The 16,854-nt window shown below is 42.1% G+C and overlaps 1 protein-coding gene across 4 annotated transcripts in view; it reads right to left on the bottom strand.

Moving 5' to 3' along the window:
• The window catches only part of LOC141441405 (MTOR-associated protein MEAK7), a 29,701-nt gene that overhangs the window by 7,653 nt on the left and 5,194 nt on the right, over window positions 1–16,854 (bottom strand). For all 4 annotated transcript variants that reach the window (XM_074106120.1, XM_074106123.1, XM_074106122.1 and 1 more), the window contains exons 3-9: window positions 4,680–4,812; window positions 3,771–3,862; window positions 2,869–3,065; window positions 2,217–2,353; window positions 1,218–1,364; window positions 633–859; window positions 21–206 (exon numbers count right to left, since the gene is read on the bottom strand). In XM_074106120.1, coding sequence (XP_073962221.1) covers window positions 21–206; window positions 633–859; window positions 1,218–1,364; window positions 2,217–2,353; window positions 2,869–3,065; window positions 3,771–3,862; window positions 4,680–4,812 — 1,119 coding nt within the window. The remainder of the gene's footprint in view (window positions 1–20; window positions 207–632; window positions 860–1,217; window positions 1,365–2,216; window positions 2,354–2,868; window positions 3,066–3,770; window positions 3,863–4,679; window positions 4,813–16,854) is intronic.

The raw sequence follows: 16,854 nt of genomic DNA, 5'->3' as shown, positions 1-16,854 counted from the left end.
ACCCGCTAGGAATAACTCACCGAGTCCCTGACAGTGAGGGGCTTCTCTCCCACCCCCCACACCTCGAGGCTGCGGATGCGGAACTTGGGCTCCTTACTGAGCCGCTTGTAGCCGCGGTAGGTGCTGCAAGACTCCGCGGAAGAACCCTCGCCGAAGGGGTCCGCGTTCACCCAGATGCCGCCGAAGTCAAATTGGCCACCCATCAGCTGTTGACATAGATAAAAATGGTATGTAATAACAACGAACATAGTGCGCGTTTTGCTTCAGCCGCCGTGGTGTGTGCTCCGAGAGGAAGGGCTACGAATGAGCCCGAAACATGTCGAGCTAAACTCGATTTATAACATGGGTTATCCGGGTTCATTTCACAAAATATTAGGTTTTATGTCTTGTGTCGTAGTCCCGTACAGTAAACAACAAAGATATCGATACGGCCAAAGTTGCCAAGATGTCGATACGGCCAAAGTTGCCAAGATGTCGATACGGCCAAAGTTGCAAAAATAAAAGTTGCAAATATGTATACCTACACGACTTTATGACTTAACATTAAGTGTATACATACTTTTGCAACTTTAACCGTATCGATCTCTTTATCGTTGACTGTAGAATCCTGCGCACCCGTTATAGACACTCACCAAGCCATTAGGCAGAGTCTTGGTGTGATGATTCATGTACTGGTAATGGTCGTTGTATCCCGTCGTCTGGTAGCATCGGATCCTTGGCGACAGCGTGAAGAGGAACGACTCCTCGCCGCCACTGAAGTTGGAGCTGATCTCCCAGGACTCGGTCGCGTAGCCGCCGAAGATGTAGCCGCTGTTGTCTTCTATTATAAGGATGGAGGGACCCTGGTCCTGGATGCGGCCTGGAATATTTCATTAGCACAAAATCGATCAGTAGTCAGAGAGGCACATACACGCCGCTCATTTCTCTCGGGATCACGTCTTCAAAGTGTCATGCCCCATCCAGACTATCGCGAGGCGCCTCCTAGAGGCTCTCGGCACGAGTCTTGGCGAGTGGAGGCTGCAGGAGTGCTAGCCATCCACACTCTCGATTTATTCAGTTACCCGCTACGTCTACTTTCCTCTCCTTTGACTCGCGCCCGAAAAACCGACACAAAGCGGAGCGAGGCGAGGGAAGACGAGGGGACACCCGCGCACGTCCTCCGTGTAACCTCGTGGAGGGTCTGGATGGGGCATCATGGGTCTGGAGTCTGGACCAACCTGCCATGGTGGAGAAGCTCTCCCCGTGGATGTGCGAGCTGAAGAGGAACCGCCACTTGTGCTGGTGCTGCTGAGGGATGTGGCTGTTGAGCCACACGATGTGCGCCAGGTCGATGAACGCCGGGTAGTCCGGCATCGCGTCCAGACCTGAACAATCACAGTTGGTTATCATAGGAATGTTCCTTTTATTTCTGCACTAGTGTTTACCCACGGCTTCGCACGCGTAAATCATTCATTAGATACAGCAGTTGAATTGAAATTTCGGGATTTTACTTAGTTCCCGTGGGAATTCCCGAGAATCACATCGTTGTTTTCATTGAATCCATTCAATGTTTCATTTCGTTGTTTTCATTGAATCCAATCATCGTTGTTTTCATTGAATCCATTCATTGAAACCTTTGAATAATCAACTTCACTATGATTTCCTTGACAAAAGTATGAAAATAAAAAAAAATGAAAATGAAAATGAAAAGATTTATTCGGGACACACACACATAAATAATAGATACAGAACAATAACATAATAATAATAAAGTGAAATAAAATAAAATGAGATTACAAAATACAAAAAATAAAAAAAAAAAATATATATATACTTATATATATGCGCCCGAAATGGTCCCGCCTCAGCATAAAATGCGGACTCCTTTGGTGGAGCCAGCGCTGGTCTTCCGGCGAGAAGATGAGATGTCAACATGACGTTAGTAGCACAAAGGTTCCACCCTGGGTCATGATTCAATTTGTTCGACTGTAGGTCCATCATTTTGCAAGTAGGCATCATTTGACAAGAGGCGGCGCGATACAAACACCGCCCGTTGCCGCTCGGCCACTGCGCGCTGTTTGTGAACGGGCGACGGGCTCTACCCGCGCCCGCCGTCGATGTGATGTCGTCCATATACCGCCATGCAAATAAGCCCGTCGTGGTCCCGACCCGCACCCGTCTTCTGTGTGTGTTGGGCTTAAGACACAAAGTAGTTTGTATTTCTTTTAAAGTCTCACCGTCGACCATAGGCAGCAGCGGCACGATGGCCGCCTCGGCGCGTGTCGGGCTGTCGTCCTGCTGCTCCTTGTTGACGCCGAAAAGCGTCACGTACACCATCTCCGTCATGTGGGCCAACAGAGTGTCCTGCACCAACCTGTGGACCATACGACAAACTGAACCGCGTACGTACAGTCACCAGCACCAATATTTGTATGTATGTATGTAAATACTTTATTGTACATAAAACACAAAAATAATACAAAAAGAAAACAACAAAACAAAAGAGTACAAAGGCGAACTTATCCCTAAAAGGGATCTTTTCAAGCTAACCTAGACAGGAAAGGAAAACATAACAAAGCATTTGACATGACAAAGCGCGCTTAATCTGATACGACTTTATTTCTAGGGTCGGTAGGACGTGTCGGTTATTTTATACGGTCCGCTGTGGCAGATATTAATGCAGGAGGCACCGACTTCAAACGGGTAGAAAATTCTTATGTGAAAAAGAAAATGAATATGTCGCTAAAGTCGAACTTTCAAATTGACAGACAAGTCTATTGGTTTATGACATGCAAACGATTATCGACTTTAGGGTGGTAGACCATATATCGACTTTAGGGTGGTAGACCACATATTTGGCTGATGGTACGAAGTCGAAGCGTCACTCACCATTGGCCGAGCTGCCGCGCGTCGCAGGACGTCGGGGGGTTTTCGGCGTCGCCGCCGGCGCCGCTCGCGACCGACTCAGCCAGGGACTGCACGTGCGCCGCGCGCCCGCGGAACCCCTTCTCTATCCACGTCTTGGCGCGCGGGGACGAAGACGCCTTCACGATCTTGATGTACGTTGATACTATACTCTCGCAGTACTGGAGACATATTGACTATGTAAGTTAATATCACCAGACACCTATCTTAGCGAAAATACAAACTGAGACATGGATGCACAGTAAAACCAGAAAAAGAGACCAGCGCTGGGAATCGAACCCAGGTCCTCAGCAATCCGTGCTGCGTGCTATAACCCCTACACCGCTGGACAGGAATTTAGACACGAATTTTTCCTATGCATACATATCTCAGGTTGCTTATTTCTACTACGCTACTTATGCAGCAGCACTAGCGACATCTATGTTTTCGCTCTCATCGAGAGACGTCACATTCTATCGGAACCAACCGCTCACCCAGACAAGAGATGTCGCTACTAAGCAATCAAATTATGATTGGTTATTTGGAGTCTTTTTGTATTTTTTACCTATCTTAGGCCTCTAGGTTGGCAACGCGTCTGCAATACCCCTGGTTTTGCAGATGTTTATGGGCGGTGGTGATCTCTTACCATCAGGACACCCACTTTCTCGTCTGCCATCCAGTCGAATAAAAAAAAAGAATCAAAACGTTTTTTACACTACTCGCAAAAACTATCATTGCCGGACAATGCGCCGCAAGAAACGTGGCAGAAAGTAATATTTTCAAAACGAAATATATCAGGTCAGCCCTATAATTTCACAAGCGGGAAATAGCTAACTCAAGCATAATAGAAAACGAAGTGTAATTAAGCTACAGTAGCGGGATCATACCTCTTTTAATAACTGATAAGGTAGCTCGCCGCCCGCGTTGTAGTCCATTCCGAGACTGTTGTATGTCACCATCAACTTTTCATCCACAGTACCTGAAAACAAACCGAACAGCTGTGAGAAAGTTTATAGCCCATACAGACCCATGGCAAGCAGCCTCCAGGTTTGCCGAGAATTTCCACATCTTCATATTTCCCTTCTCGCCCGTAAACATCTTTTGAACGGGAAAAACACGGAAAAAATCACTGCTGGACTTTTGGACATAGGCCTCCCCCATAGACCTCCAGTTGCTTCGGTTAGAAGCGGTCTGTATCTACCGTGAACCAGCGGCTTTAACCAGGTCATCCGTCGATCTAGTCGGTGGATATCCTTCCTACGCTGCGCTTAGCGATTAAAGGCTGACCAGAATTATAAAAAAACCTTGCCATATTGCGGAAAACCAATAGAACTAATTTCTTGCACTGGTAACACTAAATTCAAATGTCATCTGACTATTGCTGTCAAAGTTTAACGTTGGTTGCGCGTGGTATTTTAAAGTGTTATTTTGTGTTTTTGTATGTTAAAATGCCGAAGATTACAGCTTTGGAAGGAAAATAATTCACACACAATGTATAAAAGTATTTGTCATAGAAAATGTCTGAGGGATTATAAAATATTCCTTTAAATAACATCACCGACACCGTTGTCAATATGACTGATAGTTATAGTACAGTAAGTGTAAAGAATGTTGTAAAACGTAGAAGTGCTGCCCTCGTGTCAGGTTTTTTATATTCCTGGTCAGCCCTTTAGCGATCTCCATTCGAAAACTTTACGGCTCCAACGGCCTTCTTCTCCGTGCTAAACGGCCTGCCCGTTGCTACTTCAGCGAGCTAATTCGCTTGGCTGGAATGAAACGCGTAAAAGTACCCTCACCTCTAACATTATAGACGTAGAGTTCTGCGAATCGATTGAAGTCGACGGCTGCGCGCTTCTGCGGGCCCCAGCCGAAGAGGAAGTTTGACAGGTACTGCGCCAGACGGGGGTCTATTTGGGGGCCCCAAAATTTCTGAAACATTATAGAATAACCAGTCATTTCTTGTGCCACGAGGACCAGAGCGTGGTAGGACAACGTTGAGATGACCCAACGGCTAGGCCAATGTCACCAAATGCAAATGGGTGCGGAAGGTGCAGTCACTAGCAGCTACATCTGACACAAGTGTGTAGAAATATCAGATACACAACATCACATGAAAACTGGAAGTGGAAATACAGAACCTTTTAAATTTATGTTCGGCGTTTCCTTCAAACCAAGACCTGCGCCTTTCAGGGTCATCTACATAAGTTTATATGTATTTCGTAATGTTTCGTAATTTCGTGTCGTTTGCTCCTAATGTTGCTCCTATATGTTGCCTTCTTGAATCCTGCTTAAATCAATTTCTGTTTTTAAAGGATTTTAGGAAGAGCTTGTTACTATTGCTACTTAGTTTTAGTGCTAGTTTAGTTATTAGTCTCATTACTTAAAATGGTGGTACCTATGGAGACAAAATAAATTTATCTTTCTTTCTATCTATTGCTCTGAACTGTTTATTATGTGGTGCACAATAAAGAGATAAATTCAGGAGCGTAACTACCGCCGTATTTGCCGTATCAATTATACGACGTGCGTAAGCAAAAATTAATAAAAACTTCCCAATTTTTTTATTTATTTCAAAAGTGACAAAAGTCAAAAGAAGCAAACAGATAGATAATTATGGTATCGCATTACAAAATTGCATTGCCGTTGGTCCCACACTAGGCAAAGCCTGTCACGTGGCAACCGGGATTCGGGTACAAAACTCTTTACATGATTTAGCTTAAAACTTAAAATTTAAACACACTTTGGGTAATTTCAAAAAATGACAAAAACGGAAAAAAAGAAGAGCAAAACAACTTATTTAAGTTGTTTTAAACTAAACTAAACTAAACTGTTTTGTCACTTTACCTATTTAGGTAAAGTGAAAAAACAGGGGGGGATGATGAATAAATATTTGTTTTAATTTTATGCAAACATTTTTTTTTCTTTTGTGAGAAATTCATAAGGGCCCTCAAACAATTTTTTATACGGGGCCCCGCGAAGGCACGCTACGCCACTGGATACATTTCTACGGGAATTTTGACAAATTCCAGAATTTTAATCCAACTGCCAGGTGTAATGGCAATGATTTAAGCTAGGAACCCACTGACAGCGGAGGCGGAGGCGGTACCGGTTGTAATATTCGAGCTAACGTGAAAGAGGCCACACCAAAAACCACGCCACGCTTATTTCCCGCGCGGTATTCTGTATGGCCTCTTTCATGTTAGCTCAAAGATTACAACCGGTACCGCCTCCGCGCCGCACCGCTCCGCCTCCGCCGTCAGTGTGTTTCTAGCTTTACACGTGCGAAATCGCAGGTAAATTCTAGATCATTCATTATAAACCACACTACAGACACCACACTATAAGAGATATCATATTTAAATTATTCAAACATGTATTTACTTTACAGTTAAATTATGTTATAGTTTTCAATATATCGGCAAAATCGTATTTATTTCAATGCAACAAACAGGGCCATAAATTAGACTTTGTTGTGCAAAGATACCGACCGTTCCCTTGTTTTACTGCGACACAAATACATTTTATAGCTGCACTATTAAAACCAGCCCAGAGTATTCGGATGCAGAAATATTGGGAACCCTCTCTCCCGCGTTAAATATATTTAAAAAAAAATTTAACGTATGAAACAATTACTTTAATCACCCGCGACCTTTAAAACATTCAAGGTTGCGGGTGAGCAAATGAATAGTTTTAGTTCATTGTAATGGACCTCCGCAGTTGACAGGGAGTTGGTAACTAGCTTAAAAAATCATACAAAACCGGGAAGCGGAGCAAGAAAGAGGAGCGGGAAAGCGGGACAGAGAAACGAGTGCGAGCGGGGAAGCCGGTCGGGGAAACGAGCGTGAGTCAGGCGGGGAAGCTCGCGCGAATGGAACAACAGTCTGTAACTCCGCTCTTACTTTCTCGTTCTACTCCGCTATCTAGATTGCGCCTTCAAAGCTCCGCTTCACTCCGCTATGTAGTTCCGTGCCTATAGACCAGGCGTTTTCAACCTTTTGGTTTTAAAGGCACACTTTTCGTTTATCAAAGAGCGAGTCAGCCTGGCGCGTAGAGGATTCCGCACAGTATACCCATAATACATATGAATAACAAAACGACAGGCACAAAACCCTCAGCTCAAGTGGACAGAGAGCTTTAGATAATACAGCCACAGGGTGGGTTATTTTTCAAGAAAATTTCAATGGAAAAATGCGACTTTCAAATTAAAACATCTGGATGTTTTAACGAGTCTATACTGTTTTAATTGGGGCCATAAAGGCCGGCCTCGACGTTAACGCGCGCGTGGTTAACATCACGCCGACAATACGCTACGCCATTGTCTGCGGCGCGGGCCACAAAACTCGCGACTATACAAAAAAACTCGTATCATAATTACATATATACATCAACAACTCAAGTACCTACCTACATTCACACCCATTACGCTGTCCCTACTGGGATTCAAGCACCGTTAGCTCCACCCACAGTCAGAATCAATTAACTAGCCACTAGATCATCCGGTTGCAGTCGGTCATTCCTGCTAAAGTCAACTGAAGTCAACAATGGGGGAGGGAGGCCTATGTCCAACAGAGGACGTGCTACGGTTGATATAATGATGATGATTATGACGATGATGATGATTAAGTCCGCAATATTAGAACCGCTAGTCCCCTGGCATCGCGCTCATTCCCTCATAGGCAGCAATATAAACAAGAGTCCATCAAAAGCGCTCTGTTTAGACTCGTGCGACTAATTTACGCGAGCACCGCTTCCACGCGTAGCGGATAACTCTCGGCTTTATAAAAAACATCCGCCATACAGCAAACGCACATAAATCTGGACCTAACTCACTACTTTATTGAATCAGGCGTTACTTTGCGGAGATCCATATTCATCCTTCATCCCAGCCTATATACGTCTCACTGCAGGGCAGAGGCCTCCTCTCAGAACAAGAGGGCTTGGGCCATAGTTCCCACGCGGGCCCAGTGCGGATTGGGAACTTCAAATATAAATAAATTTCAAATGTAATTCCGCACATGAATTTCGAAAAAGTCATAGGTGCGAGCCGTGGTTTGAACCCACGACCCTCTGCTTGAGAGGCGATAGGTCAAACCACTAGGCCACCACGGCTTCGAGGTCCATAGGTCCATATGAGAACTAAAATAATAAGCATAAGCGTAGCTATCATAAGGTCGCGAGTGAGCAAAGTAATTGTTTTAGTTTACCAACTCACTACGGCAACTTCCTAGGGATCTTTAAAAACCTAATATTTCGAGTTTGAGCCTCGCGCTATGTAGGGTTCCATTGTTGCCTGACACAATATGCGACAAATACTTAGTCCACATTTGAAAGAAAGAAAAAAACATTCATTGCCCATAAAAAACTATCTATTAGTATAGTCACCAGCACCAATATCTGACACAACAAGCGTGCATAAATATCTGATACGACTCTATTTCTAGGGCCGGAAGGATGTGTCAGATATTTTTGCACGCTCCGCTGTGGCAGATATTAATGCTGGTGACTGTACCTATAGAAACAAGTACGCAGGTACATTTTAATAATTAATGTAGCAGAAGGCTCAGGCTATTCAGCACGCAACATTCAACTTTCATGTAAAATGTATCATAGTAGGTTTTCTGCTATTTAATACCACCACAAACCAATTGAATTAAAACCACAAAACATTCTATAATGTTTGGAAACCATTCTACCGTCACACAATATAGGTAAGGTGACCCGGGGCTATTGTAGCTGGGGGGGATATTGTATCTGAGCCGTCTGATGCCGTCCTTGGGCGTTTTCAGAAAAAGTTGTTGAAATGACTTTTTTTCTTAGATTTGGATGAAATTTCGTTTTCCTACTTAGAATCAGGAGCACTTTCGATTGCAATAGGAAAAAAAGTGTCCCCGTTTTTTCATATAATTTTGTGTTATCCATTACACTACCGCCACAGAAACGTGTATGAAAACGGTAACGTAATGGAATAAAAAATCTTGGGACACTTTTTTTCTCCTATTACAATCGAATGTGCTCCTGCAGGGCTACTACGAAACTCGAAACTCGAAGTTCGTATCGTACCTACCGTCCCACTCGCTCTCGTATTAAATAGTATCAGTAGCGTAGCTAGGTAACCTAGGGCCCTGGGGCAAATAAAAAAATGGGGCCCACTGCTATCAAAACTGGTAATGTTTTCTGAAGTAAAATCATTATACAAATACTTTAAAAATGCTAAGCAACTTAAACATCAGCTATAAAGCAGAATTTCGAGGGCCCCCTGAGCTTGAGGGCCCCGGGGCACTGCCCCGCCTAGCTCCTTGGTAGCTACGCCACTGAATAGTATAAGTGTCAGAGAGACCGCACGACACGAACTTCGAGTTTCGAGTTTCGTAGTAGCCCTGCTGATTCTGAGTAGGAAAACGAAATTTCATCCAAATCTATAAAAAAAAAAATTTCAACAACTTTGTCTGAAAACGCCCCCTTACGACGCCATGTTCTTATCGGCCATTTTACGTTGTGTTGGCCAGAAGACTGTCTGATGAACATGACGAACATGGCGTCGTATGGACGCCATCAGACGGCTCAGATACAATATCCCCCCCAGCTACAAGAGCACCGGGTCACCTTACCTGCAAAAAAGTAGCAGGCACAATCATTCTGACAAAAGAGCTACTTCAATCTCACAAGAAATAAAGCAATGTTCGAGAAAAAACTCGTGTTCAGTCTGCAAAAGAAACCATGACGTTAAAACATTCCTTAATAGCCGGCAGTTAAAGTAATAACCTCAATTCAACGCGTAAACTAATTACTCATACGTTTGCGTTAAAATCCATGAATCACGATTCGATATGAGTTATTAAACGTTTTCAGCCCGTGGGCAGTAAAGTTCGGTTTTCCTGTCCGAAATTGATTGCATCCGTTACCCATTCGGTTTTGTTTGGGATTTATTTTCGTTTATAGCCAGCGATTAGAGGTGAGAATGCGTTAGTTAATGTACATTCACCACCATAAACCGATGTTTAGCTGATTAGCTGCCTCTGGTACCGTAACAATTTGATACCTATCGGGTAACCTAAACTTTTTACGCATCGTCAGTGATGACAAGTATAGTAAAGCTTATACAGATGAGTTCTTACACTTCTGCGCAGAAATTCAATCAAATCCGAACACGCTTCTACGCAGTTAACAATAGTTGTGAAAAAAAACAACACGCGAACACTTAAACGACAATATGACAACGAAATCGAAATATGGCTGCCGCGTCCGCTCGCGCCCGGCTCGTATTTGACAAGAACTGAATGCTTGGTACCACGACACTGTGCGGGCGATGATAAGCGACGGCCGTCATACAGTTAGCAATTAAGCGACACTCGCTATTCCGAGACGTTATCTCAAGTTAACCTAAGGTAGATACTTAATCAACTCTCAGCAAATACATTTTATGTAAGTGAATGGAAGTACACACACACACACACACACACACGATAATACTTGTATTTCTCTTATTATTAGTTCTGTGGCAGAGGGTCCCAAACTTATTTCGTCTAACACCCACTTTGAAAATCAGTTATTTTATAGCGCCCCCCATTTTTTTCACCTTAAAACCCTCAATAACTATTAGTCTCCAATTTTTTCTGAGCCGCTTACCGCCCTCCTCTAGGCCTGCAGCGCCCACAAGGGGGCGTTATCGTCCACTTTGGGTAAGCCTGTTCTATGGTATAGTTCCACTTTTCCATACACCCTCCGAGCCACTCTACCACAATATTGACGACCCCATAGAACGCCGAAGTGATGGCTGGACAAATTGGTAAACACTGACGCTGACGTCAATCGGAAGGCGATTTGGTCACATGACTTACGAACAGATTATTTAAGGAGAAGGAAGAAGTTAAAGAATCCTAACTAATATTATAAAAGCGATATTTTTTTATGTGCGTCCGTGTCCGGTCGGAGACGACCGTTTATTGAACTGTAACCTTTTTTCCAAAACAAGTTGCAAGCCAAATTTGGTTTCAACAGAGGCCCAGCCATAACAAGTACAATACGAGCGACCGGAACGTTTCACTTGCCTAACACGCCGCGCTGACCCGTCTTTGTGGCAAAAACGGAACCCTTATAGTTTCGCCATGTCTCTCTGTCTGTCTGTCCGTCCGCGGCTTTGCTCAGGGACTATCAATGCTAGAAAGCTGTAATTTTGCACGGATATATAAATAAACTATGCCGACAAAATGGTACAATTAAAAATTCAAAAAAAAATTTTTTTAGGGTACCTCCCATAGACGTAAAGTGGGGGTGTTTTTTTTTCTCATCCAACCCTATAGTAGTAGGTAGGTCTTTTAAAATTATTAGGGGTTTGCTAAGACGATTTTTCGATTCAGTGATATGTTTGCGAAATATTCAACTTTAAAGTGCAAATTTTCATTAAAATCGAGCCTTCCCCCCCCCCCCCCCCTCTAAAATGTAAACCGGTGGGTGGAAAAATTTGAAAAAATTCAGGATGGTAGTAAGTATATCAAACTTTCAAGGAAAACTATAACGGTTAAGTTTGCTTGAGAATTATTAGTGGTTTAAGAGTAAATAGCAGCCTAAGGTATGAAATATACCTAAAGTATGGAAGATTCCGTATAAAATACAAAATCCTTAGAAAAATATTACTTAATTTTTTCGTAATGGCTACGGAACCCTATTTCGGGCGTGTCCGACACGCTCTTGTTTTTTTTTAATGTAACTTTTAAATTCTAAATCTAAATTTACTAAAAATCCTTCAAAAATAAATGTACAATCGATTATAATTACGTTGTGCAATAACCCCAATCAATGATAATGGTTCTCAAAGTGACCTCCCCAATATTGAAACAATCGCAAATAACAATAAGGATACGCAAACAAGGCGTACAAACATGGCCGCGCCGGGGCGTCGTGGCCAAATAGTCATTAAGGTCCGGAGCAAACGCAATAATGCCCAGGCCTGGGCTAGGCCCGCCCCGACAGACTTGACGAAGACTAAAATACAATCAGTACAATACAACTTCATATATTTTAGGCAGTGGAACTATTTTAAAATCCATTACGAGTACAGTCAACCGACGTCATGATCAAAGACCTCAAATCTGAAACGAAAACACCAAGCCCCAAGGCCTTGATAGCTAATCTGTTGATGAACGGCTGTAAAGTGCCGTAAACTAAACAGTGGACGGTTCGCGCATTAGTTCTATTTTAACCAGCGTTTACCGGCGGTCACGGCGCCTGCGCGAACACGCTTGATAACGACCAACATTACCTAAGTACTGGGGCGCAAGCGACGATTTAGAGTCGAGTAAAGCAGTAACCTTAATAACTGTGCGCTGTCGGACGGGTATGCAGGCTGAAAATCAGCGCTGCAAGTTTTTTTCTTATGCTCGCAGCTTATGCTGAGCCTGAGCTCATTGCCACCTGCTCACGTGTATTTTTTTTGTGTAGTCCTGTCTCATTTTCTGACCTACTTTTTTATATGGTAGGGACAAACGAGGCGGGCAGTCAGTCACCGCCGCCCATGTAGGTACCATCAGCCAAATATGTGGTCTACCACCCTAAAGTTGATGATCGTTTGCATGTCACAAAACAATAAATGCCAATAGACTAGTCTGTCAACTTTAAAGTTCGACTTTAGCGACATATTTATTTGATAGGAAATTGTTTCAAAATTGATAGACCACTTATTTGGCTGATGGTACATCCATAACATAGGCTGATGCGTTGCCGGCCCTTTGAGAAATGAGCAGGCTCGTTTTTTGAAGATCCCCAGTAGTAACGGACGGGAAATCATCATCATCATCATCCCAGCCTATATACGTCCCACTGGAGGGCACAGGCCTCCCCTCAGAATGAGAGGGCTTGGGCAGTAGTTCCCACGCGGGCCCAGTGCGGATTGGGAACTACACACACACCATTGAATTGCTTCGCAGGTTTGTGCAGGTTTCCTCACGATATTTTCCTTCACCGTAAAGCTCGTGGTAAATTTCAAATGTAATTCCGCACATGAATTTCGAAAAACTCAGAGGTGCGAGCCGGGGTTTGAACCCACGATCCTCTGCTTGAGAGGCGATAGGTCAAACCACTCTGCCACCACGGCTTCCGGGGACGGGAAATACTGACTAAATTTTCACCGCAAATCGCAAAAAGTTCCACAAGAAACGAACTGACTTAGAGACAACGCGCCAAAACCACTAGAGCTACAAACTTGATATTTAGCAGACATATTTCTTGAAGATCATACAGAACACTAAGAGCGTCCGCTGTCATCTAATAGAGCAGCACTGCGTGAGACGGGGCTCTGGCCCTATTATACGAAGCGCAAAATTCGAACTTCGTATGTTGCCGTCCCGCTAACGCTTGTATTAGTTAATTCGTAGTAGCCCCCCTGTTCTATTTATTACATGACATGAAATAGCACGACACGCGGGCGCCCGTGCCGTGCACCCACTTAATGTAGAGGAAACCCTAAGGGATATTGCAAAATTCCCATAAGAAAAGAGACCTATTTTTATTCTTGCCCACGACTCACGAGGGAAGTCACGGGATAAAGCTAATAATGGAACGCCCCTCGGATCACCTCTGGCCTCTGGGTCAAAGAGACAATAACCTCCACGCACTGCTCCGATCAAAGCTAGAACCAGCGCTGTAGACAGGGACGGTGATAATCGGAATAGTCATTCAAAATCGTCCAAAATCTAGGAAAAAAAACCTAGCATTTGGACCGAAAATAACCGAAGTTTATGCGAAACTAATCGAGAATTTGACAGCCCGCCAAATCGTGTCAGCGTTTTAGTGTACAATACAGTACATTACCTACGGCGTTGCGGGCGCGCACTAAACGTACCAGAACGTGTGAATAGAGCAATAACACCCGCAAAGTATTTCTATTATTGTTTACAGTTGTATTTTAACTTTATCGACGCCATCGACGGATACATCCGTCAAAGAGTAGGTACGGTCACCTGCATTAACATCTGCCACAGAGGAGCGTGCAGAATTATCTGACACTTCCTACCGGCCCTAGAAATATTGACGTATCAGATATTTATGCACGCTTTGTTGTATCAGATATTGGCTCTGGTGACTGTACACCGTAAAGCGCAGTTTAGACCTGCGAGTTGAATTACCTACACAGCAGCGCTAGATTAACCACATAAAACTCTCACATAAAATTCAATTCAAAATATTGATTTCAGACAGTCCGTAGAAATAATGCGACCTGCACGATTTTCCATGCATGCCTAAACTGGAGTTTATAGCTATCTTCACTAAAATGCATAAGTTTGAAACTAGCTTTACTATTCAGCTACGTTTGGCATTTAACTTGGCAGGAAATAACTATGTCCATAAGTTTTATTTTCACGCTCAGGAATGTCCTAATTAGGCGATCTCCATTTAAGTGCGCAAACTCAATCAATTATATTATTAGTTACATCTGCAAACAATGTAAAAATCTGTAACAATGTACAGTCAAGTGCAAAAATAAGTATATATTCGAACCACTCAAAATGTAACTACGGCCTTATTGCGTCGGAATAAGTCTGTGGTACTTATTTTTACTGAAACTGGAAACTGTGAATAAGTTCGTATTTTTACACTTGACTGTACATACTCCCTCCTTGAGGGGAGGGAATTTTTGGTCACTTATTTCTACAGCTGATAATAGTATATCAGTAAAAAGTAGGTAACTATACCAACTACTTACCTTCATCACACAAAATAATACTACACTAACTTGGTTTGGATAAGTATTTAACTAAATGTAAACAAAACAACGTCAAATGGTCTTATATGTTGAAACTCCCCCATTAAACTATACTCCGTTTAATTTAGGGTTTGAATTGACGGTCAAATTATAAAACACGTTTCTCGGTATTTCGAACACAAATGGACTAAAAATACACATGTACATTTATTAGCGGTATTTATTATGTTTTTAGTATATAGAAGTTCACAATTTTTTTAATAGTTTCGTTGTTTAATTTAAAAACGTGTGCAAATTTTACCGTTAAATTTCAAATGTTACAATAAATGGAGTATATCTAAACATTTATATTTCTGTATTGAAATACACTAGTCTAGTTTGTATTACAATGATAGATAAGTAAAATGTTTAAAATCCTTGAATGTACCAAATCTGGCAGCTGAAGTTTGTTTACATTTAGTCAAATACCTATCCAAACAAAGTATAGTTCTATCACATATAAACTTTAGGACAAAACCCATCACCACATGTTATTTTATAATTAAGATACAACACAATCTAAAGGCGCGTATTACATTACAAATACGTTTTATTAGATGAGTGTGACGCTTGAAGGACGCGTAATATTCGTAGAGGCGCTACGAGCCCTACGCCGTAGCAAGTGCTACGACAGTACATTAAATTCCGGTGCTTAGGCTATGACAACCGTAATAATAGAATAAAAAAACAGGTTATCTGCGGATCGAATCAGCACCCGATCGAAAGGTCCCGTACCTACCACGGTAACGAAAAAACGGTTCTTGTACGGGGACCCAGCAGTCAATCTTATAACTGTTTTTTATATTATTTGTTGTTGAGAAATTTTTGCATGTCTACCCGTTATTTGTGAAAAGGAGGCTCAATAATAAATAGGGCATCCTTTGAATATGGAGCCCTAAAGTTTTATTTTATATCTGTATTTTAAAAGTTTCTAATAAGTATCTACATTGTGCTCTAATGTTACCTACAAAGTGCAATGAATAATTAGAAACACAAGTGATCGAGATATCAGACATACAGTCGCCAAATACGACTGACCATCTTTGAACCCTATTACAACATGATAAGGTGCATGGATGATCAGTTAAAGGTGACTGTACAGTCTGCAACAGATATATTGAAGCGGGAAAGGTGTCCAAAAATATTATAAATTATAACAGGCGCGCTAGTCCGGCCTGACAGAATATATTAGTTATAGTCTTACTATATCACGTGTACTCGTAATGTCAAAGTCAAAATACTTATATTTATTTAACTTTTACGGCCTACAGACATTACGAAATATAGGTTATAAATATAGGTTAGGGTTGCCAACTATACTGTTAAAAACAGTATTATAATGTTTTTCACTTCATTATACTTTTTACTATTGAACTAAAATAAAGTATGTAATAGTATTTTATGCAACTGTATCGTAATAGGGGTCCTTAAAACACGAGTAGCCGAGTTTCATAATAGGGTCACATGAGTGTTTTAAGGCCTAATTACGTACAGTTGCATACAATATTTTATCTATATCCATATATTAAATCCTCTATCATGTGTTCAAGAACCATTGATAATGACCCGCATTAACGAGAACTAGGTAGCTGTCTGCCCCACGAGCTGCGCCCGCTGCGCGCGCGCGACGCACACTGCTGTATGAAATCTCATCTGTATCGTAATGACCATTACGATACAGCCGTGTTCATAATAGAATCCAATGTCGTAATGCTGGTCATTACCTATGGTTTTTGAACACATAATAGAGGATTTACTATATGGGTGTAGATAAAATACTGTTTTCAGCATCAACATTGCCTAACACTAAGCACATACTAAGCCAGTACAGCATAGTCAGAATAGTGGTGGTTCAGACCGTTCAGAACGAATCCGTCAATGTTAATTTAATAAAAATTTACCTCCTTATTTATCTTGTTTTTAGTTTTGATTCTGACGAGGTCTGCGAGGCTTTTAAAAATGAAACTAAATTGATAAGTTGTGCGAGAAGCACCCAAAAGTTTGTCTTTAAAACATGAAAAGAAGAAAATACTGTTCATTTTTCTAAAATACTGTTTATTTCCCTTCTCAGACGTAAATATACTTTATTTCTTGTAAAAAAAGTTGGCAACCCTAGGTACCATTTATCGTATTGTATATGTGAGTATAAAGTTTTGTACGATTTGCTAAAACTGTAGCGTCACGGAACAGTATCAAAATTCGAATAGATTAATCGGACCGGATGAATTAGGGCT

This window comes from Choristoneura fumiferana, chromosome 24 (genome assembly GCF_025370935.1).
Source record: "Choristoneura fumiferana chromosome 24, NRCan_CFum_1, whole genome shotgun sequence".
Classification (NCBI taxonomy): domain Eukaryota; kingdom Metazoa; phylum Arthropoda; class Insecta; order Lepidoptera; family Tortricidae; genus Choristoneura; species Choristoneura fumiferana.
Note: the sequence above shows the minus strand (reverse complement) of the source record. Positions and strands in the feature narration are given on the sequence as shown.